The sequence below is a fragment of the Pristiophorus japonicus genome, chromosome 5, assembly GCF_044704955.1.
Source record: "Pristiophorus japonicus isolate sPriJap1 chromosome 5, sPriJap1.hap1, whole genome shotgun sequence".
In the NCBI taxonomy this organism is placed as follows: domain Eukaryota; kingdom Metazoa; phylum Chordata; class Chondrichthyes; family Pristiophoridae; genus Pristiophorus; species Pristiophorus japonicus.
Genome location: NC_091981.1, coordinates 107,568,782 through 107,590,806, shown reverse-complemented (window position 1 = coordinate 107,590,806; position 22,025 = coordinate 107,568,782). Strand labels below are relative to the sequence as shown.

General features: G+C 44.0%; 1 protein-coding gene across 4 annotated transcripts in view; it reads right to left on the bottom strand.

Annotated features, from left to right (window-relative positions):
- chn2 (chimerin 2) overlaps nt 1-22,025 on the bottom strand; it is a 485,758-nt gene that overhangs the window by 66,319 nt on the left and 397,414 nt on the right. For all 4 annotated transcript variants that reach the window (XM_070880837.1, XM_070880839.1, XM_070880840.1 and 1 more), the window contains one exon: nt 4,474-4,551. In XM_070880837.1, coding sequence (XP_070736938.1) covers nt 4,474-4,551 — 78 coding nt within the window. The remainder of the gene's footprint in view (nt 1-4,473; nt 4,552-22,025) is intronic.

The following is a 22,025-nucleotide window of genomic DNA, read 5'->3' as shown; positions in this document are numbered from 1 at the left end:
TGTCTATTATACTTGATGTTTCATTAAACATTTAATATTACGGCACAACATTCTCATTTAGTAGTTCCATTTATGATCTAAACTGAGGCTGAAACACTAACCATCCAGTTATGATTGCTGGGAGCACAATAGAAGTCTCTATCAGAGTAATATAGTACATTCATTACTAATTGCAGCTATTTAAAAATGTAGTTAGCACTATGAAAGTGTGCATATTATTACAAATAAGCATAATAATGTACAAAATTATATCTATATTTTGGAAACATTAATTGACATTAGTCAGCTGTGGCTTAGTGGGTAGCATACTCGCCTCGAAGTCAGAAGGTTGTGGGTTCAAGTCCCACTCCAGGGACTTAGAGTACTTAAATCTAGGCTGACACTCCAGTACAGTACTGAGGGAGTGCTGCACTGTTGGAGGTACCGTCTTTCAGATGAAACGTTAAACCAAGGGGACATAAAAGATCCCATGGCACTATTTCAAAGAAGAGCTGGGGAGTTAATAATTCGGTGTCCTGGCCAATATTTATCCCTCAAACAAATAACCAAAACAGATTATCTGGTCATTATCACATTGCTGTTTGTGGGAGCTTACTGTGCGCAAATTTGCTGCCGCGTTTCTCACATTACAACAGGGACTACACTCCAAAAGTACTTCATTCGCTGTAAAGCGCTTTGCGACATCTGGTGGTCATGAAAAGCGCTATATAAATACAAGTCTTTCTATTATTATATCTGACAAAGTATGAATTTAAATGCAACAGACACTACACAATATAATCAGGTGGTCCCAAGAAAAGTATGACATGTTGGCTTTATAGTATGATGTGGAAAAAGTTTCAAGCACCCAAAGTTCCTGCTGTTTCTGAACCGAGTCCTAGGTTATTAAATTCTCAACTCTTTAATAACATCAGAATAATGGGCTGCAAGTTTGCCACGAAGACGCATTTACAGAATTTCTGGTTGATTACATAAAGACATTCATTTACCATTCATTGACAACGATTTCAGTGTTTACAAAGCAATATGTAATGCCATTTCAATTAAAGGTTGCATTGCCTCTGCAACTGTTTAAAAATAAAGCAAGACACAATGGCCCCAAGTTTCCACATGATTTGCTCCTGATTTTTAGGAGCAACTGGTGGAGAACGGAGTATCTTAGAAATCGGAATTCTCCACATTTAAGTTTTCTGCAGTTCTAGTCAGGTAGAACAGTTTCACTTTTGAACAGAATTTTCTTTTCAAAAGGGGGCGTGTCCGGCCACTGACGCCTGATTTGAAAGTTTCCACAGTGAAAACGTACTCCAAACTAACTTAGAATGGAGCAAGTGAAGATTTTTGTACGTTTGAAAAAACCTTGTCTACACTTTAAAAAATCAGGCGCAGGTTACAAATTAGGTGTCGGGAATGAGGTGGGGGGGGGGGGAAGGGAAGTCATTAAATTCTACAATCAATCCTTAGTTATACTTATACAAATATTATACAAATAAATCCAACCTGAATAAAAATTTATAAGCAAAGAAAAGATTAAATAAACCATGTTCCTACCTGTGTGAAACTGCTTCAGGCAGGTCTTTCAGGCAGCAGTGTGGCGTCGGTCCTGACGGCAGGGGCAAGAAGCAGCAAGCAGCCTCAGTGCTTGAGGCAGCGGTGTGCCGTGGTGTCAGTCCTGACGGCAGGGGCAAGAAGCAGCAAGCAGCCTCAGTGCTTGAGGCAGCGGTGTGCCGTGGTGTCGGTCCTGACGGCAGGGGCAAGAAGCAGCAAGCAGCCTCAGTGCTTGAGGCAGCGGTGTGCCGTGGTGTCAGTCCTGACGGCAGGGGCAAGAAGCAGCAAGCAGCCTCAGTGCTTGAGGCAGCGGTGTGCCGTGGTGTCAGTCCTGACGGCAGGGGCAAGAAGCAGCAAGCAGCCTCAGTGCTTGAGGCAGCGGTGTGCCGTGGTGTCAGTCCTGACGGCAGGGGCAAGAAGCAGCAAGCAGCCTCAGTGCTTGAGGCAGCGGTGTGCCGTGGTGTCAGTCCTGACGGCAGGGGCAAGAAGCAGCAAGCAGCCTCAGTGCTTGAGGCAGCGGTGTGCCGTGGTGTCGGTCCCGACGGCAGGGGCAAGAAGCAGCAAGCAGCCTCAGTGCTTGAGGCAGCGGTGTGCCGTGGCGTCGGTCCCGACGGCAGGAGCAAAAAGCAGCAAGCAGCCTCAGTGCTGATCATGGAAGGGCAATGTGGTTTTATTAAAAAATGTTAAAAATTGAACAGCTACAAAGAATTTGAATAGTCTCAAACAAGTGCATGTGTCCCGTTTATCACACTCTATCTTTAATTACAGAATGAGTGGTGGAGATTGAAACGGTAACGAGTTGTAAAGGCTGAATTAAAATGCACAGTTGCTGCAGTAACACTGGTTAAAGAGCCAACATTAATTCAGCAGGTGATTTATTCAGCAGTGCTGCTAAAAGCACTCCCTCACACAGAAATATCAAGAAAATTAAAATGCAAGCCTTTGCAAGGATTCAATAAACAAATTTTCACTTTTTCTGCAGCACTTTTAAAAATGGCCGAGTGCCAATGTTTACTTCAGACTGCGCGTGCGCGAACGCTCCAACGCGCACATGCAGGGTTGCCGGCACCAAAAAAACTCATTTAAATTGTACCCGCCCCCTCCTACTTGCAAAAATCGGCACGAGTGGTAGGCTCCGCCCCCTGTGCGCCGCGCCAAGCAGACATCGAGCTGCAAGGAGCTCGAGAATACCATGTTTTTTTTCAGGCGCCGTTTTCGGCGCGAAAAACAGGCGCCCAGCTCTGAGGGGCGCCTTTTTCGCCGCGTGTGGAAACTTGGGGCCAATATTTCCATGCTCTACAAATAATCCTGCATAAGTGAAAAATGTTGATTCTTACCAAAACACAAGTCTGGTTTTAGCCAGACCATTTAGAAAACTTTCAAGCACAATCTGGATAAACAAAATAATACACAAGGTCTAACATATTAATTAAAATTGCAGGAAAGTCACTCTGCAGTGATAATGCTTACTATTGTAAATAATTAATGGAAGAACGAAAGCCAATTGCATTCCAGAGAATATAACAAGATTTTTTTTTAAGTAGTCACTCAGAATGCCAGCACTTCTCATCCCTTACTTGTGGACAGAACTATTGAACTGACAAAATGAGTTGATTCAAGTAAAAGAAGTATGCTGGCCATATGATATTTAAATCACAAGGGATGAGACAATTCGGACATAAGGGACTTTGTACCCATAGTTCAATTGAAATTCCTCAATTAGAACTAATATACAATAAGCACTTCTTCACTTCTTGTCCAAAAGATGACTGGGTGAATAATTGTTTAATTTCACAATTAGATCATTAGAGCAGGAGAGTGGGACTAATTGGATAGCTCCAGCTCAGAGTGGTAGTGACTCGATGGGCCGAATGGTCTCCTTCTGAGCTGTGATACTATGCTGTGTCATGGTTTAAAAGTACTTCACAATTCATTACACTTACAAGATTGTTGAAATTTGAGCTGTCAAACACAAACGTGATTAGTTGAAACAAGGTAAGCTGCTCACGAATGTACACCCATGATTATCTTGCTGCTTGTTTCAGTTTTAAAAGGGCAGCATAGCAGCACAATGCATTGAAGGACCAAAATAGCACCAAGGTGTGGTCGGAATAAGGTGTAGTTCAAAGTTCCTGTACCATTGAATTCCTAATTTCAGTCACGTAACTTTGAGCCCCAAGAAAAAAGGAAAATCGAAAGGAGTCACCCCTCAATCATTCTTGTGCACTTCCTAGTGGTTAGTTTTAAAGTTGCATTGAGGATACAGAGACTGATATTCCCCACCCCCACCATCTCCAGTTGGCGTGCAGAAAACATAACTGAAGGGATTGACAAACTAAGTACAACTTTTGTTTAAATGATTAATTTTACGATTAAATACTAACTTTTAACATTAGTTAAAATGCTTGTTAGACTGTTGGAGAAAATGTTATGAGTTGCCATGACTAGAATAATGTAGCTAACAAAGTATCTACAGCAGTGAGTTATAAGAGACGGCAGCTGCAACGATTGTGAAGAACTTGAATCACACATCAGCATAACTACCATTGCTTTACACCTTTCTGTTGCAAAAACACTGATCATAGTAAATTTCATTATCAATCCATCTTTAATTAGACACAGTTAAAGAGCAGTTAATTAATGAGAAGCATAACAGAAAACTGATCTTTAATTCTGAAAAATATCACTAAAGTAGAAACAATGCATACTTGGAATTTTAAGCATGTTTAAAGAGTGTAAATAAATCTAAACAGTCACAATTCTGTGAGTGTCCTGCAACGGTTTGTTAAAAGATATTGAACTGAAGTGAAAGTGATAACAGTTCTGCATAACGATAAGGTCAAGCATGGAGGATTTGCTAATTACAAATAATGCCAGCTTTCATTGTATTCAGCATTTTAATGATAGAAATTTAAAAGACAGTCTTACCTTAAAATTGTGAGCTTTTTCATAATTGAAATGGTTCTCAGTTTGTTTCAAAGCAGCTCTTCTGACAAGTGAGGTGATCTGTGAATAGGCAAAAAGTTTCAGAGGTTGCCATAACACTGTATTCCTTCTACCCACTTTCATCCCTAGTGCCACAGCCAGCAGTTCTTGATGCTTCTTGTCTTTTTTGGATTTGTGCATAACAGAGGGGCATGTCTGTTCACTCTCTAACCACAGTTCCTGAGACGGCATGGTGTTAGGATCCCAAATACGTTCCCTGTCCTCTGAGCTGTGAAGTTTTAACGTCCTCAAGTTTGCCAAACAGCCTCTAATGTTAGCAACCAAAGTGGCAGCAGCTGCACTCCATTCTGCCGAGACCTCAGGCATGTGACTTGAATGGGCTGTCTTATGTGATGGAAGGGGCTTCTGCATCTGAATGAGTCTTAGCAAAGGCCTGTGTGAGCACTCAAGGCAGACGTGTGCTGCAGACAAAAGCTCACATTCATAAACCCTGAAAAACCTTGGCAACAGTTTCTAGACAGACGTTAGAGAAACTTTAGGCAGGGGGTGGTAGCTCTGCAGCCTGAGACCACAGCAGATTTCAAAGAGCCGATCCGTTCTGCATGGTGCCACATTAAAGAAACTAGCTCAGACAGCACTGGTCAGACACTGCATCCAATTACACAGCAAATCAGACCCAGAGAGTTGTAAGACCTTCTGATCGGGACCGAGAGATTAAAGTGCATAAAAAAATTCACTCAAGGGTAATCTTATAGTTTGCAAATCCCTTTTCATATCCTGTGGAAATGAATATCCTATAAGACATCAGTATCAGAGGATTAACAAGACTCTACAATGCATTGTAAGTCTCCTCCCAATCCAAAAATCAATTTTGCATGTTAATACATAGTGTTAAGAAATCATACAATTTAATTTACAGAATGTTAAAATGTTGAAACTATCACGATCTGTTACATGACCTAAGGTATCACCATGTTAAAATTGCCATGCAAAAAGAATCTCAGTATTTTCTCAAAAGAACTAACAAATGCAGAAAAGGTAAGTATAAAACTCTTGTGGATATAACATTTCTGGCTCTCAGAAAGGTGGCATCTTGTGTCATGTATGTATATTTGACTTCTCTAATACAGCGTAACAAACTGATCTAAATGCATCCCAAGGGTTGCTTCTAATGCTAGGTATAAACACATCAGAATGAAACAAATTTTTGATTCAGATTTTATGTTCCATCCTTCACCTCAAGATTCCTGCAGCCAAATTATTATTTCCTCCTGGATCAAGAGGTCCTCTGGTGAATTTTGGATGACTTTAAACACAACACACTGAGGGGCCGAAAGTCACCGTTTCCAAAGAGACGGTTACCGCGGGGTTTGGGCAGCCGATCGAAAAAAATCGATCGGTCGCCGCGATCGGGTGTTTTCCCCTCCCTGGGCCATATTCAGCTCCGGGGGGGGGGGGGGATTTGAGCGGTGCACACATCTGCCGGAAACGGCGGGGTAAAGCCACAGAAAAGGATGATTTTCAGCGGTAACCGCAGCAGCATACAGGCTGCTGAAAAGCAGCCAGGCCAGCGATATTGAGCATCCAAAAGGTAGGATTTTTCCCGGCAGTGCCCCGCGACGTTTTCCAGTTGATGTACGAAAGCGCCACGATCTGGTGCATTTGGTAGGGAAATTGTTTTATTAATTATTAGTGCTTTTATTTCAGATTCCAGCAGCCGCAGTATTTCACTTTTGATATAGTTTTATTAATTATTTTGGCTCCATTCAACCTGCTGAGTGCTGCTCAGGAAGTTTTCAGAGACTTTTGTACAACTTTCAGGTCTGACTCTTTAGTAGAGATCTGTGGGCTGCAGAAACCTGCTTGGCAGGGTAAACCCTGAGGATGGGAGGAGTGTTGGGAGGGCGACACCTCATACACCTGCTCAGAAGCAGGACAACACACAGGAGAAGGCGTCGCCGTCAGCACCGTGCAGAGAGGCAGCGGGCAAGGGAGGCCGCAGCCATGATTCGTTCATTCTGTGCCAGACCAGTGTGCCCGCTGTCTTCACTGGCCTGAATCAGGATTGCGGTTGGCTGCTTTGGAACAAGGAATATCCCCTGTCCACTTGGCTGCTCACTCCACTGTGGAACCCCAGGACAGCACCAGAGCATGCATATAATGACGCTCATTGTGCCACCAGGTGCATCATCGAGCAGTGCCTAGGTATCCTTAAGCAAAGGTTTCGGTGCCTGGACCACTCTGGTGGCACCTTGCAGTACTCTCCTCAACAGGTCTCTATAATCGTCGTGGTCTGCTGCATGCTGCACAACCGGGCCATCATGAGGGGACAGCCGCTGGAGGTCGAGCCAGCAGTACCACCTGAAGAGGAGGAGGAGGAGAAGGATCCCCATCGCCCCAGAGCTGGGAGGGTGCGTCCTCACATACATGGAGGTGCCCGACACCTCCCCTGCAATCTCCCTGCGTGCATTATGTACTGGCGCTCTGCCAGGTCTCCCCACGTCAGGAAACAGTATTCTTCTTCTGTCCTCTGCACCATCCATCAGTGTCTCCAGCTCCATATCAGTGAACCCGTTGGCTCTCCTTGCACCTCTTACACCAGCCATCCTTCCAACCTCCTTCCCCCTTGCTGCAAACCCTGGCCTTTAAAAAGGGGTTTTCTCTGCAGCACAATAATCCTTCAAGGATAGCAGTAGGTTTCCTGCACCATTAAGACAAAGTTCAAAGAACACTGTGCATTGTCAAACAATACAATGGTTCTGCAGCAACAATGGAAAATGCTAGAAAGGGACAGCAAATTAATCAACAACAACAACAACATGTATTTATAGCGCCTTTAACGTAGTAAAATGTCCCAAGGTGTTTCAGAGGAGTATTATAAGAAAAAAATTGACATCAATCCACACAAGGAGAAATTAGGGCGAGAGAGTAGACCAATGGAACAATAAGCATGCAATTACTTTGTTTTGGAAAAAATAAATTATTAACTTAGAAATCAATTATAGAATGATATCTTTGTATAGTTAATTAATTAATGACTATATCATAGCACTGCAGCATAAGGATTTAAATAGAGAAGTTATCCAAACCCATTCCCTTTGGATTCACTTGAGGAATAATAAAAGATTAGTCACACAGCTGCAGGTATATTTTAGGCTGCCAAACATTGTAAAGGAAATTGGGCTTGACATTTATAGGTAAATTAGTGATAACACATTGCATTTATAGTGCTTTAACATAATAAAAGGTGCCTCACAAGAGCATTAAACAAAGTCTGACATAAGCCACATAACCAGATATTAGGACAGATGATCAAAAGCTTGGTCAGAGGTAGGCTTTAAGGAGAGTTTTAAAAGGAGGAGAAGTGAGGGAGAGAGGTTTGGGGAAGAAATTCTAGAGTTTAGGGGTTATGCAGCTGAAGGCACAGCCACCAAAAGTGGAGCGATGAAAATGGAGGATGCGCAAGATACCAGAATTGGAGGAGTGCAGAGATCTTAGAGGGCTGGAGGAGATTACAGAGATATGGAGGGGCGAAGCCAAGGAGTGATTTGAAGTCAAAACTGAGAAATTGAGACCGGGATTCAAAGTAGGTCAGCAAGCATGGGGTGATGGGTAAACAGGCCAGCCAGCAGAGCATTTATCATGTATTAACAACAGAATTATAATTGTAGTAGGTGGAATGGGATAGGAAAAATGTTTCTAGCTGTTCTTATTGAGGATAACATAATAACATTAAAAAAGTGACGCAGCTCTCAGCAAGACAAAAGTCGAATCTATATGGATAGAGATAAAAGATAATAAAGGATCAATCACACTGTTTTAAATGTTTCTCATTGTTGTTCTACATCGCTGTTGCCCATTTTAGGCTACAGAAAGGAGGTGGAAGAAGAAATACGCAGATAAATTAGGGAAATGTGTAAAAAACATAGAATAATCATAGAAACATAGAAAATAGGTGCAGGAGCAGGCCATTCAGCCCTTCTAGCCTGCACCGCCATTCAACGGGTTCATGGCTGAACATGAAACTTCAGTACCCACTTCCTGCTTTCACGCCATACCCCTTGATCCCCCGAGTAGTAAGGACTTCATCTAACTCCCTTTTGAATATATTTAGTGAATTGGCCTCAACTACTTCCCGTGGTAGAGAATTCCACAGGTTCACCACTCTCTGGGTGAAGAAGTTTCTCCTTATCTCGGTCCTAAATGGCTTACCCCTTATCCTTAGACTGTGACCCCTGGTTCTGGACTTCCCCAACATTGGGAACATTCTTCCTGCATCCAACCTGTCCAAACCCGTCAGAATTTTAAACGTTTCTATGAGGTCCCCTCTCACTCTTCTGAACTCCAGTGAATACAAGCCCAGTTGATTCAGTCTTTCTTGATAGGTCAGTCCCACCATCCCGGGAATCAGTCTGGTGAATCTTCGCTGCACTCCCTCAACAGCAAGTATGTCCTTCCTCAAGTTAGGAGACCAAAACTGTACACAATACTCCAGGTGTGGCCTCACCAAGGCCCTGTACAACTGTAGCAACACCTCCCTGCCCCTGTACTCAAATCCCCTCGCTATGAAGGCCAACATGCCATTTGCTTTCTTAACCGCCTGCTGTACCTGCATGCCAACCTTCAATGACTGATGTACCATGACACCCAGGTCTCGTTGCACCTTCCCTTTTCCTAATCTGTCACCATTCAGATAATAGTCTGTCTCTCTGTTTTTACCACCAAAGTGGATAACCTCACATTTATCCACATTATACTTCATCTGCCACGCATTTGCCCACTCACCTAACCTATCCAAGTCACTCTGTAGCCTCATAGCATCCTCCTCGCAGCTCACACTGCCACCCAACTTAGTGTCATCCGCAAATTTGGAGATACTACATTTAATCCCTTCGTCTAAATCATTAATGTATAATGTAAACAGCTGGGGCCCCAGCACAGAACCCTGCGGTACCCCACTAGTCACTGCCTGCCATTCCGAAAAGTACCCATTTACTCCTACTCTTTGCTTCCTGTCTGACAACCAGTTCTCAATCCACGTCAGCACACTACCCCCAATCCCATGTGCTTTAACTTTGCACATTAATCTCCTGTGTGGGACCTTGTCGAAAGCCTTCTGAAAGTCCAAATATACCACATCAACTGGTACTCCTTTGTCCACTTTATTGGAAACATCCTCAAAAAATTCCAGAAGATTTGTCAAGCATGATCTCCCTTTTACAAATCCATGCTGACTTGGACCTATCATGTCACCATTTTCCAAATGCGCTGCTATGACATCCTTAATAATTGATTCCATCATTTTACCCACTACTGAGGTCAGGCTGACCGGTCTATAATTCCCTGCTTTCTCTCTCCCTCCTTTCTTAAAAAGTGGGGTTACATTGGCTACCCTCCACTCGATAGGAACTGATCCAGAGTCAATGGAATGTTGGAAAATGACTGTCAATGCATCCGCTATTTCCAAGGCCACCTCCTTAAGTACTCTGGGATGCAGTCCATCAGGCCCTGGGGATTTATCGGCCTTCAATCCCATCAATTTCCCCAACACAATTTCCCGACTAATAAAGATTTCCCTCAGTTCCTCCTCCTTAATAGACCCTCTGACCACTTTTATATCCGGAAGGTTGTTTGTGTCCTCCTTAGTGAATACTGAACCAAAGTACTTGTTCAATTGGTCTGCCATTTCTTTGTTCCCCGTTATGACTTCCCCTGATTCTGACTGCAGGGGACCTACGTTTGTCTTTACTAACCTCTTTCTCTTTACATACCTATAGAAACTTTTGCAATCCGCCTTAATGTTCCCTGCAAGCTTCTTCTCGTACTCCATTTTCCCTACCCTAATCAAACCCTTTGTCCTCCTCTGCTGAGTTCTAAATTTCTCCCAGTCCCCAGGTTCGCTGCTATTTCTGGCCAATTTGTATGCCACTTCCTTGGCTTTAATACTATCCCTGATTTCCCTAGATAGCCACGGTTGAGCCACCTTCCCTTTTTTATTTTTACGCCAGACAGGAATGTACAATTGTTGTAATTCATCCATGCGTTCTCTAAATGTCTGCCATTGCCCATCCACAGTCAACCCCTTAAGTATCATTAGCCAATCTATCTTAGCCAATTCATGCCTCATACCTTCAAAGTTACCCTTCTTTAAGTTCTGGACCATGGTCTCTGAATTAACTGTTTCATTCTCCATCCTAATGCAGAATTCCACCGTATTATGGTCACTCTTCCCCAAGGGGCCTCGCACAATGAGATTGCTAATTAATCCTCTCTCATTACACAACACCCAGTCTAAGATGGCCTCCCCCCTAGTTGGTTCCTCGACATATTGGTCTAGAAAACCATCCCTTATGCATTCCAGGAAATCCTCCTCCACCGTATTGCTTCCAGTTTGGCTAGCCCAATCTATGTGCATATTAAAGTCACCCATTATAACTGCTGCACCTTTATTGCATGCACTCCTAATTTCCTGTTTGATGCCCTCCCCAACATCACTACTACTGTTTGGAGGTCTGTACACAACTCCCACTAGCGATTTTTGCCCTTTAGTGTTCTGCAGCTCTACCCATATAGATTCCACATCATCCAAGCTAATGTCTTTCCTAACTATTGCATTAATCTCCTCTTTAACCAGCAATGCTACCCCACCTCCTTTTCCTTTTATTCTATCCTTCCTGAATGTTGAATACCCCTGGATGTTGAGTTCCCAGCCCTGATCATCCTGGAGCCACGTTTCCGTAATCCCAATCACATCATATTTGTTAACATCTATTTGCACAATTAATTCATCCACCTTATTGCGGATACTCCTTGCATTAAGACACAAAGCCTTCAGGCTTGTTTTTTTAACACCCTTTGTCCTTTTAGAATTTTGCTGTACAGTGGCCCTTTTTGTTCTTTGCCTTGGTTTTCTCTGCCCTCCACTTTTCCTCATCTCCTTTCTGTCTTTTGCTTTTGCCTCCTTTTTGTCTCCCTCTGTCTCCCTGTATAGGTTCCCATCCCCCTGCAATATTAGTTTAACTCCTCCCCAACAGCACTAGCAAACACTCCCCCTAGGACATTGGTTCCGGACCTGCCCAGGTGCAGACCGTCCGGTTTGTACTGGTCCCACCTCCCCCAGAACCGGTTCCAATGCCAATCATCATGGGGGGGTTTCACCTACTCTGATATTAATTGGACAGAAGAGGTAGGTAAAGGGAATAACGTAATGGAGTTACTCCAATGCGTACAAAACTCCTTTCTAATCCAATATGTAAAAGCCACTAAAAGTTGCGACACAGGTTAGCAAGACCACAAAAAAAGCAAACCAAGCACTAGGGTTTATTTCTAGAGGTACAGAATTGAAAAGTAGGGAAGTTATGCTAAACCTGCTCGAACCTTGGTTAGAACATACTTCGGCCCCAAATTTGCTCAGCATTGGGCGCCAGTTTTTTGGCATCCAGCGATTTTTTTGGTGCTGAAGGTTAATTTAAAGATTCCACAATGTTGGAGCACTGGCGTCGACTACCAGCACCAGAATGTCTGACGCAATACATTTGGGCGCTGGTGTGCGTTGAAAAGCAGCTTACGCGCCCTTTCTTGCCATAAGGCCAACTTTCCTCAGTAACGATTTTTTGAAAATCCGTGCACAGACACAAGCAACACCGTAGGAAAAAGCCTTACCTGCAGTTAAAGAAATTCCGCTGGCCCACTCCTATCCCCGGCCGAAGGGCCTCCCTGGCTATTTTAAATCAACTTTATGGAACTTTAAAAATAAATCAGATAAAAGAAAACTTACCATTAATGCTCCTCCTTCATTGAGAGAACTGTAGGCAGGTAAATTAAACTAAATCTTCACCACTCGCCTTTTCCATCGAAGTTCCAAGTGGCCCAAAATTTTCAAAGATAATCCTGAAGTACAGGGGAGCTTTCTAAATTCACATGGCAGGCAAAATCACCAGATTAACAAGAGTCTTTTCACCAAAAACACCAAGGGCAGCTGTCTCCAAATCCTCCACGCAGCCGACTCAACCCACTGCTATCCCCGGTCAAAGGTCCTCCACGCACTCGGCCCGCTGCTGTCCCAGGCGCAGAGGTTTTTTTTCTGTACATGCATGTTGCCCATGCGCAATGAGTTGGTCTTTTTTTTCCACCGCATGCGCAGTGCGTTTTAGGCACACACTCTTAGCAGCAACCCCCGAGATCGACTTGGGTAGCGCCGGCACAACATGGAGATTTACTTTGCCAGAAACTAGGAATTTTTTTCCCCAATGCAGACGGTCCTCAAAGAAACGCGCATACAAGTAAGTGTATGCCATTATTTTTGCTTGGGAAAAATTGGGGGCATAGTGTGTACAGTTTTGGTCGCCATATTTTAAAAAGGATATAGAGGCATTGGAAAGGGTGCAGAGAAGAGTTAGAAGGATGATACCAGAAATATGAGTGTATACATATCAGGAAAGGATGAACAGGCTAGGTCTCTTTTCTCTTGAAAAAAGGCCGAAAGGTGTCCTAATAGAGGTCTTTAAAAATATGAAAGGTTTTGATAGAGTGGATAGAGAGATAATGTTTACACTTTTGGGAAGAGCATAACTAGAGGCCATCAATATAAGATAGTCACCAAGAAATCCAATAGGGAATTCAGAAGAAACTTCTTCACCCAAAGCCTGGTGAGAATGTGGAACTCGCTACCACGGGGAGTAGTTGAAGCGAATAGCATAGATGCATTTAAGAGGAGACTCGGCAAGCTTATGAGGGAGAAGGGAATAGACGGTTAGGCCGGTGGATTTAAATGAGGAAAGACGAGAGAAGGCTCGGATGGAGCAGTAACTCCACATTGACTGCTTGGGCCGAATGGCCTATTTCTGTGCCGTATATCCTATGTAATCCTGAGGGAAGCTAGAGAAGAAATAGTGAAGGTTCTCACTATAATTTACCAAAACGTTGTTGTGCAAAAGATTCGAGGTGGCAAATGTGACTCTTCAAAAAGAAAACAGATAAGCCAATAAATGTTGGCGTTGACGTAAAATAGGTGGTACCGGATCAGCCGAAAGCTGTACATCCGCCCAGTTTTCCTTTTCATTTATGTCCATTTTGTTCCCCCACCAAGGGTGAATTTTACCTCCTATAATTTTACTTCAATTCTTGGTAAACTGCTCGGGACTATAGTACAGGATGAAATGACTAATTACTTGAGGCAACATGAATTAATCACAGACAGTCATAATGGATTTCTAAAAGTGTTTCACCAAACATTTAGAATTCCTTGAAGATATATCTGAGATGATAGATAAAGGCAATGCAGTGAATAAGGTTTATATGAATTGTTAAATAGCATCCGATAAGGTATGTAAAAGACCCCTGCCAATCATAATGGCATATGAAACTAAGGGGAATGCAGTCATGTGGTTAGATGGTTAGAGAGCACAAATGAAAGGGTAAGGAACTTTCTCAAAATCAAAAGATGTGGTGAGTGTTGTTCCACACGCGTCTGTGTTGGAGCAGTTCTTATTTACCATATACATAATGAGCTGGACTGCGAAATTCAAAATAAACAATATCAAAACATGTTTATGGCACCAAATTGGAAAATTGTGACAAGAATTGTGGAGAAAAGTGTAGGAGGAAATAGAACAGCTAGCAGGATCGGAAGATAGCAGGTAATATACAGTTTAGAAGTAAGATTGAGGAATAAAATACAACTGTAAATGGTACAATGTTTCATTGAGTAGAGAATCATAAGGAACTCATGAGGAAATCTAGAGAAGAAATAGCGAAGGCTCTCACTATAATTTTCCAAAATTCTGTGGAAAGGTAAGTTGTGCCAGAGGATTAGTGCTAAAGGCTATTTAAATGATAGCAGTGCACATGGACATAAAAAAGACAAAGAATCCTTTGCTTTGTATCTAGAGGTGTATATTACAACAGGAAATATTGAACATATAGTTAAACTGGTTGAGCTGCAGTTGGGAGTATTGTGTACAGTTTTGTACAGCCCAATATAGGAAAGATATAAAATAGTGTCTGACTAACTTGATTGAATTCTTTAATGAGGTAACAGAGAAGGTTAATCAAGGTAGTGTAGTAGATGTTGACCATCTGCTATTGAAGATATGACTTTCAGAAGGCATTTGACAAAGTGTTACACAACAACAACAACAACTTGTATTTATATAGCGTCTTTAACACAGTGGAACATCCCAAGGTTGCTTCACAGAAGTATTAGTAGATAAAAAAATTTGACACCGAACCGCATCATCATCAGCATAGGCAGTCCCTCAAAGCGAGGATGACTTGCTTCCACGCCAAAAAGAGATGGGTTCACAGGTGTTTCAATGAAGGACCTAATATTCCAGATCCTGAATTACATCTTGAAGGATGGAAGATGTCTGTGCGTGGATTTAAAAAAAAAAACTGTGTGGTGGCCATTGCACACCAGCCACCACACGGGCTTGACAGAGCTAGGTCTTGGTCCAGTGGCAAGGATTATCCAAGACCTAGCTCTGTCAAGCCCGTATGGTGGCAGGGACTAAAAACAATGGCTTCCGTCTTCCCAATAAAGACCGAGTGTCATCAGCATACATGTGGAAACTGATGCTTATTACACAGGAGGCTTATTAAGAAGATGGAAGCCCATGGGATTAAGGGGAAAGTGGCAGTATGGATACAAAATTGACAGGAAGCAAAGGATGGTGGTGGATGGATGTTTTTCAGACTGGTAGGTGATTTGCAGTGGTGTTTCCCCAAGGGTCAGTTTTGGGTCCAACACTCTTTTCAATTATATAAACGACCCTAGACTCAGGTGTAGTGAGCAGCAGATGATATGAAACTTGGCAAAATATTATGATAAGGATAATTATAGGCTTCAGGATGACATATACAGAATGATGAAATGGGCAGAAGCAGGGTAGATGGAGTTCAATGTGGAGAAGTGTGAGGTGATGCACTTCAGAGGACTAATATGGAATGACAGTGGGCTGTATTTTAGGCTTTTGTGATTTTGGGCAATAATGGCGGCGGGACAGTCCCGATACCGTCTGGAAAAAGTTTGCACTCTCGTCTGCAAATTCGGCAAAAAATGAGGTTCCGTGATCGGGGATGCAAAACCAGGCGTTACACAAGAAAGTTTTTGCACCCAGGTGAAAATCGTGGCGTTCAAAAATTTTGCTATTTCACACATGCACAGACATGTTTCAATTTACAGTGCCCTGCAATATAACGTTGTCTATTATATGGTTGTCTTTTGATGGGGGGAGTTTTTGTTACTGTATTCCAGTAAAAGTTATGATTCATCCTTTGATATTGGTGTCTTGTGTATCATTCCAACGTTCACCGCAGATGTGCCTTTATGGGGGCACATAGCGTGTCCAGTATTAACTCCATCCCTCGGTTTCCTCCATTTAGGAGAACTGGCCCATTATGAGCGGACAACGTGCAACTCTGGCAGCATCTCCACGCTGCCTCCCCTGTGGATGGTGTGGCTAGCCAACTGGGGCCTTGCCAGGCTCCTCTTTGTCGTCCTACTCCTCCTGAGGTGGGCCTGCAATCCCCACTGGCAAAGCCTGGCCCCTCATGATGGCCATGTTGTGCAACATGCAACACACCACAATGAATTTGGAACCATGTTCAGGGGAGTATTGAAAGCTGTCTCTAGAGTTGTCCAGGCATCAGTCTGCCTGTAGGAGATGGCATATTTCTGTCAGCACTTCCTTTTGGAAGCGCAGCCTTCTCACACACTGCTCCTCAGAGAGCTGGAGGTATCAGCGTTGGTGCCTGTAAACCCGTGGGGGGGGAAGCTCTCCTCCCCAGACATCTTCGGCCTCTCCTCATCTATGGCCCGACATGGCCAAGAGCCCTTGTTGTATCCTGACGCCGCCTACCAATAACATGGAGGATGAAATGCTGGCGAACTAGTAATGCCCCCATTAAATTCTTTCAGTGAAAATGCAAGGACACAGCAATAGTAGATAAAAATACCACTTTCAAGACAGAGCTCAACGCAGTGTGCTGTGCACAAACTTTGCAGTCAATGTAGCCTGCGATATAGGAGCCTCCTCCCTCAAATGACAAACACCGTAAATACTGCCTACTTGACCCATGGGAATGCCTGGTTTTTCAGGCGTTTCCTGGGGCGGGCGTATAATGGGGCATTGGGGCCATTTTTGCATCCGGGGTGTTAGCGGAGATTTGCACTACGATTGACGTCATGATCTCAGTGAAATTAGATGACGGGGCGGTAAGTTTTTGCGCCGCCACAAACCCTGAGCCGAATTTGCCTACCGGGCAGTAAAAGCTGGACACCCGCCGTTATACCTACCAGAGGCACAAGGGAGTGGAAAATCCAGCCGAGTATACTTTAAAATGGCACCATTTTGAAAGAGTAGATGAGCAGAGACCGTGGTGTCCATATACACAAATCCTTAAAGGTGGCAGGGCAAGTTAATAAGATGGTTAAAAAAAAGTATATGGGTTACTTGTGTTTATATATAAAGGAATATAATTTAAAAGCAAAGACATCATGCTAGAACGTTATAAATCACTGGTTAGGCCTCAGCTGGAGTATTGGGGACAATTCTGGGCACCACATTTCAAAAAAGATGTAAAGGCCTTAGAAAGGGTACACAAGGTTTACCAGGATGTTATCAGGGATGAGGAGAGGTTGAAAAAGTTAGGACTGTTCTTCTTGGAACAGAGAAGGTTAAGAGGTGACCTAATAGAGGTTTTCAAGATGATGGAGTAGATAGAGAATGGGTGTTCCATCTGGTGAGTGGGTCAATAACTAGAGGCCATAGATTCAAAACCATTGGAAAAAGATCTAGAGGAGAGATGGGTAGAAATGTTTTCACTCAGAGTTGTCAGGATCTGGAATGCTCTATCTGAAAAGGTGGTGGAAGTGATTCCATAAATAATTTTTAAAGTGAGTTTAACAGGTACTTGACGATTACAAGATTACAGATAAAAAGCGGGTATGTAGGACTAAGCACGACTGCTCTTTCAAAGAGCCAGCACAGGCATAATGGGCTGAATCAGGCCTCATTCTGTGCTGCAAGTTTCTATGATTCTATGAAAGTGGTGAGGAGGTTAACCAGATTGTAACAGGGATGAGGATTTATAGTTATGAAGAGAGTTGAGAAGTGTTGGCGTTGTTCACTTGAAATAGAAAAGTTACAGGTGACCTCACGGGCAATGGGCACATGGGCAGTGGGCACAGTTCACATGGGCAGTGGGCACATGGGCAGTGAGCACAGTTCACATGGGCAGTGGGCACATGGGCAGTGAGCACTCGGGCAGTGGGCACAGTTCACACAGGCAGTGGGCACAGTTCACATGGGCAGTGGGCACATGGGCAGTGAGCACAGTTCACATGGGCAGTGGGCACATGGGCAGTAGACACAGTTCACATGGGCAGTGGGCACATGGGCAGTGAGCACAGTTCACACGGGCAGTGGGCACATGGGCAGTGAGCACAGTTCACATGGGCAGTGGGCACAGTTCACATGGGCAGTGGGCACAGTTCACACGGGCAGTGGGCACAGTTCACATGGGCAGTGGGCACAGTTCACATGGGCAGTGGGCACATGGGCAGTGGGCACAGTTCACACGGGCAGTGGGCACAGTTCACATGGGCAGTGGGCACAGTTCACATGGGCAGTGAGCACAGTTCACATGGGCAGTGGGCACAGTTCACATGGGCAGTGGGCACAGTTCACATGGGCAGTGGGCACAGTTCACATGGGCAGGTAACCTCAACATTATGATGAGGTAAATAGTTTTTTTTACTCGTACCTGGGATGTGGGCGTTGCTGGCAAGCCCAGCATTTATTGTCCATCCCTAACAGTGATCGATTATTTTCTCTGGTCAGTGAGACAGTAATGAGAAACCACAGCTAATATTTTTTATGAGTTGGAGAATAGATTAGAAAAATGTCTTTACATAGAAGGCAGTTAGTTAGAATTTGGAAATCTGTGCCACAACCTATTGTAAAGCATACATAAAGTCTTTTTTAAAATATTGGCTTGGATTTTGCAGTAAAACTAACAGTGAGGCTATCAGCGCTCACTGTTATTAAAGAGTAAATTGGAGACCAACTTATGGTGACGCACTTGTTCAGTTAAATGCACAAATCAGGAAGTTGCTGTCTGAGTTGTCCCTGCTCTTGCTGTACTGGTATCACGCGGAGAGACATGGCATTCAAATACATGGAAGGGCGTGAAATTGAAGTACATACCCACTAAACACACTAGAAAAAGTCAGGGTTTGTCCATTCAAGTGTAAGTGAATTTTTAATGGTGTGAACCTCTTTGCCACTGAAAATGAACGATTACATGTGTGGAGGTTCATTCCTTCCAATTTCATTGTGGAAGTACTTTTTTAAAAAACTTTTTCTTTCTGTCTCTTTTATCTCTCTCTCAATTCCATCGTTCTTCCACTTTCTGTATTTGATTTGGCATTGAATTTGTTTTGTATGGAGAAAGAGTCAGATTGAACATTGAACTCAAAGTAAAGTGTGACCTTAGTCTTTCATTGCAGGTCTCCAGAGTGCCTCTCCAACCTGTGAAGCATCCTTAAATACCTGTGCTCCCAAGGGATTATGGGATGCCTTGGGTGTCCAGGAGAAGAGCCCTCTGGTGGCTGTACAGAGTAAATACAAGTTTACATAAATAACAATTGGGGAAATTGATGGGATTGAAGGCCGATAAATCTCCAGGGCCTGATGGACTGCATCCCAGAGTACTTAAGGAGGTGGCCTTGGAAATAGTGGATGCATTGACAGTCATTTTCCAACATTCCATTGACTCTGGATCAGTTCCTATAGAGTGGAGGGTAGCCAATGTAACCCCACTTTTTAAAAAAGGAGGGAGAGAGAAAACAGGGAATTATAGACCGGTCAGCCTGACATCGGTAGTGGGTAAAATGATGGAATCAATTATTAAGGATGTCATAGCAGTGCATTTGGAAAGAGGTGACATGATAGGTCCAAGTCAGCATGGATTTGTGAAAGGGAAATCATGCTTGACAAATCTTCTGGAATTTTTTGAGGATGTTTCCAGTAGAGTGGACAAGGGAGAACCAGTTGATGTGGTATATTTGGACTTTCAGAAGGCGTTCGACAAGGTCCCACACAAGAGATTGATGTGCAAAGTTAGAGCACATGGGATTGGGGGTAGTGTGCTGACATGGATTGAGAACTGGTTGTCAGACAGGAAGCAAAGAGTAGGAGTAAATGGGTACTTTTCAGAATGGCAGGCAGTGACTAGTGGGGTACCGCAAGGTTCTGTGCTGGGGCCCCAGCTGTTTACACTGTACATTAATGATTTAGATGAGGGGATTAAATGTAGTATCTCCAAATTTGCGGATGACACTAAGTTGGGTGGCAGTGTGAGCTGCGAGGTGGATGCTGTGAGGCTGCAGAGCGACTTGGATAGGTTAGGTGAGTGGGCAAATGCATGGCAGATGAAGTATAATGTGGATAAATGTGAGGTTATCCACTTTGGTGGTAAAAACAGAGAGACAGACTATTATCTGAATGGTGAAAGATTAGGAAAAGGGAAGGTGCAAAGAGACCTGGGTGTCGTGGTACATCAGTCATTGAAGGTTGGCATGCAGGTGCAGCAGGCGGTTAAGAAAGCAAATGGCATGTTGGCCTTCATAGCAAGGGGATTTGAGTACAGGGGCAGGGAGGTGTTGCTACAGTTGTACAGGGCCTTGGTGAGGCCACACCTGGAGTATTGTGTACAGTTTTGGTCTCCTAACCTGAGGAAGGACATTCTTGCTATTGAGGGAGTGCAGCGAAGGTTCACCAGACTGATTCCCTGGATGGCGGGACTGACCTATCAAGAAAGACTGGATCAACTGGGCTTGTATTCACTGGAGTTCAGAAGAATGAGAGGGACCTCATAGAAACATTTAAAATTCTGACGGGGTTAGACAGGTTAGATGCAGGAAGAATGTTCCCAATGTTGGGGAAGTCCAGAACCAGAGGTCACAGTCTAAGGATAAGGGGTAAGCCATTTAGGATCGAGATGCGGAGGAACTTCTTCACCCAGAGAGTGGTGAATCTGTGGAATTCTCTACCACAGAAAGTTGTTGAGGCCAATTCACTAAATATATTCAAAAAGGAGTTAGATGAGGTCCTTACTACTAGGGGGATCAAGGGGTATGGCGAGAAAGCAGGAATGGGGTACTGAAGTTGAATGTTCAGCCATGAACTCATTGAATGGCGGTGCAGGCTAGAAGGGCCGAATGGCCTACTCCTGCACCTATTTTCTATGTTTCTAACACAGCCCCCAAAGTCAATTGTGTAACTATTTACAATGCGAGTCGATCTGGGGCCCTTCTTGCCCTGGTTGATCGTCTCGGTGTGAAAGTTTGTGATGTTGAATTATTTGTTGGGCCCTCGCTGGGCTGCTGTATAGCTGGCCTTGCTGGACTGTCTGGTGTGTTGGGCCCTGCTGGGCTGCTGTGGATGATGAGTTCTGCTTTGTGGTCAACCGTGGTGCCAGTTGCCACTGGTGTGTATGTTGGGGGATCAAAAACGGTAGGATCAAAGGTTGGTTGCTCAGGATAGTCCCTGAATCTGAGTTTGATTTGGTCCAAGTGTTTCTGGTGAATGAGTCCATTTGAAAGTTTGACTCGAAACACCTTGCTCCCCTCTTTGGCCACGACAATGCCGGGAAGCCACTTGGGACCTTGTCCATAATTTAATACAAATACAGGATCATTGATTTCAATCTCGCGTGACACATTTGCGCTCTCATGGTATGCACTTTGTTGAAACCGCCTGCTTTCTACCTGTTCATGTAGATCGGGGTGAACTAATGAGAGCCTTGTCTTAAGTGTTCTTTTCATGAGCAGTTCAGCAGGTGGGATCCCAGTGAGTGAGTGGGGTCTCGTGCGGTCGCTTAGCAGGACTCGGGATAGGCGAGTCTGCAGTGAGCCTTCAGTGCCCTCTTCAAGCCTTGCTTGATGGTTTGCACTGCTCTCTCTGCCTGATCATTGGATGCTGGTTTAAACGGGGCAGATGTGACATGTTTGATCCCGTTACGGATCATGAATTCTTTGAACTCAGCACTGGTAAAACATGGCCCATTGTCGCTCACCAGGACATCGGGTAAGCCGTGAGTGGCAAACATGGCCCGCAGGCTTTCAGTAGTGGCAGCGGACGTGCTAGCCGACATTATCTCACATTCAATCCACTTGGAATACACGTCTACAACCACAAGGAACATTTTACCCAAGAATGGGCCTGCATCGTCGACGTGTACCCTAGACCACGGTTTGGAGGGCCAAGACCATAAACTTAACGGCGCCTCCATGGGTACATTGCTCAACTGCGAGCATGTATTACATCTGTGAATGCAGGACTCTAAGTCCGCATCGATACCGGGCCACCACACGTGGGATCTGGCTATTGCTTTCATCATTATGATGTCTGGGTGGGTACTGTGGAGGTCATTGATGAAGGTGTCTCTGCCCTTCTTGGGGACCACTACTCTATTGCTCCACAGAAGGCAGTCTGCCTATATAGACATTTCATCTCTGCACCGCTGGAACG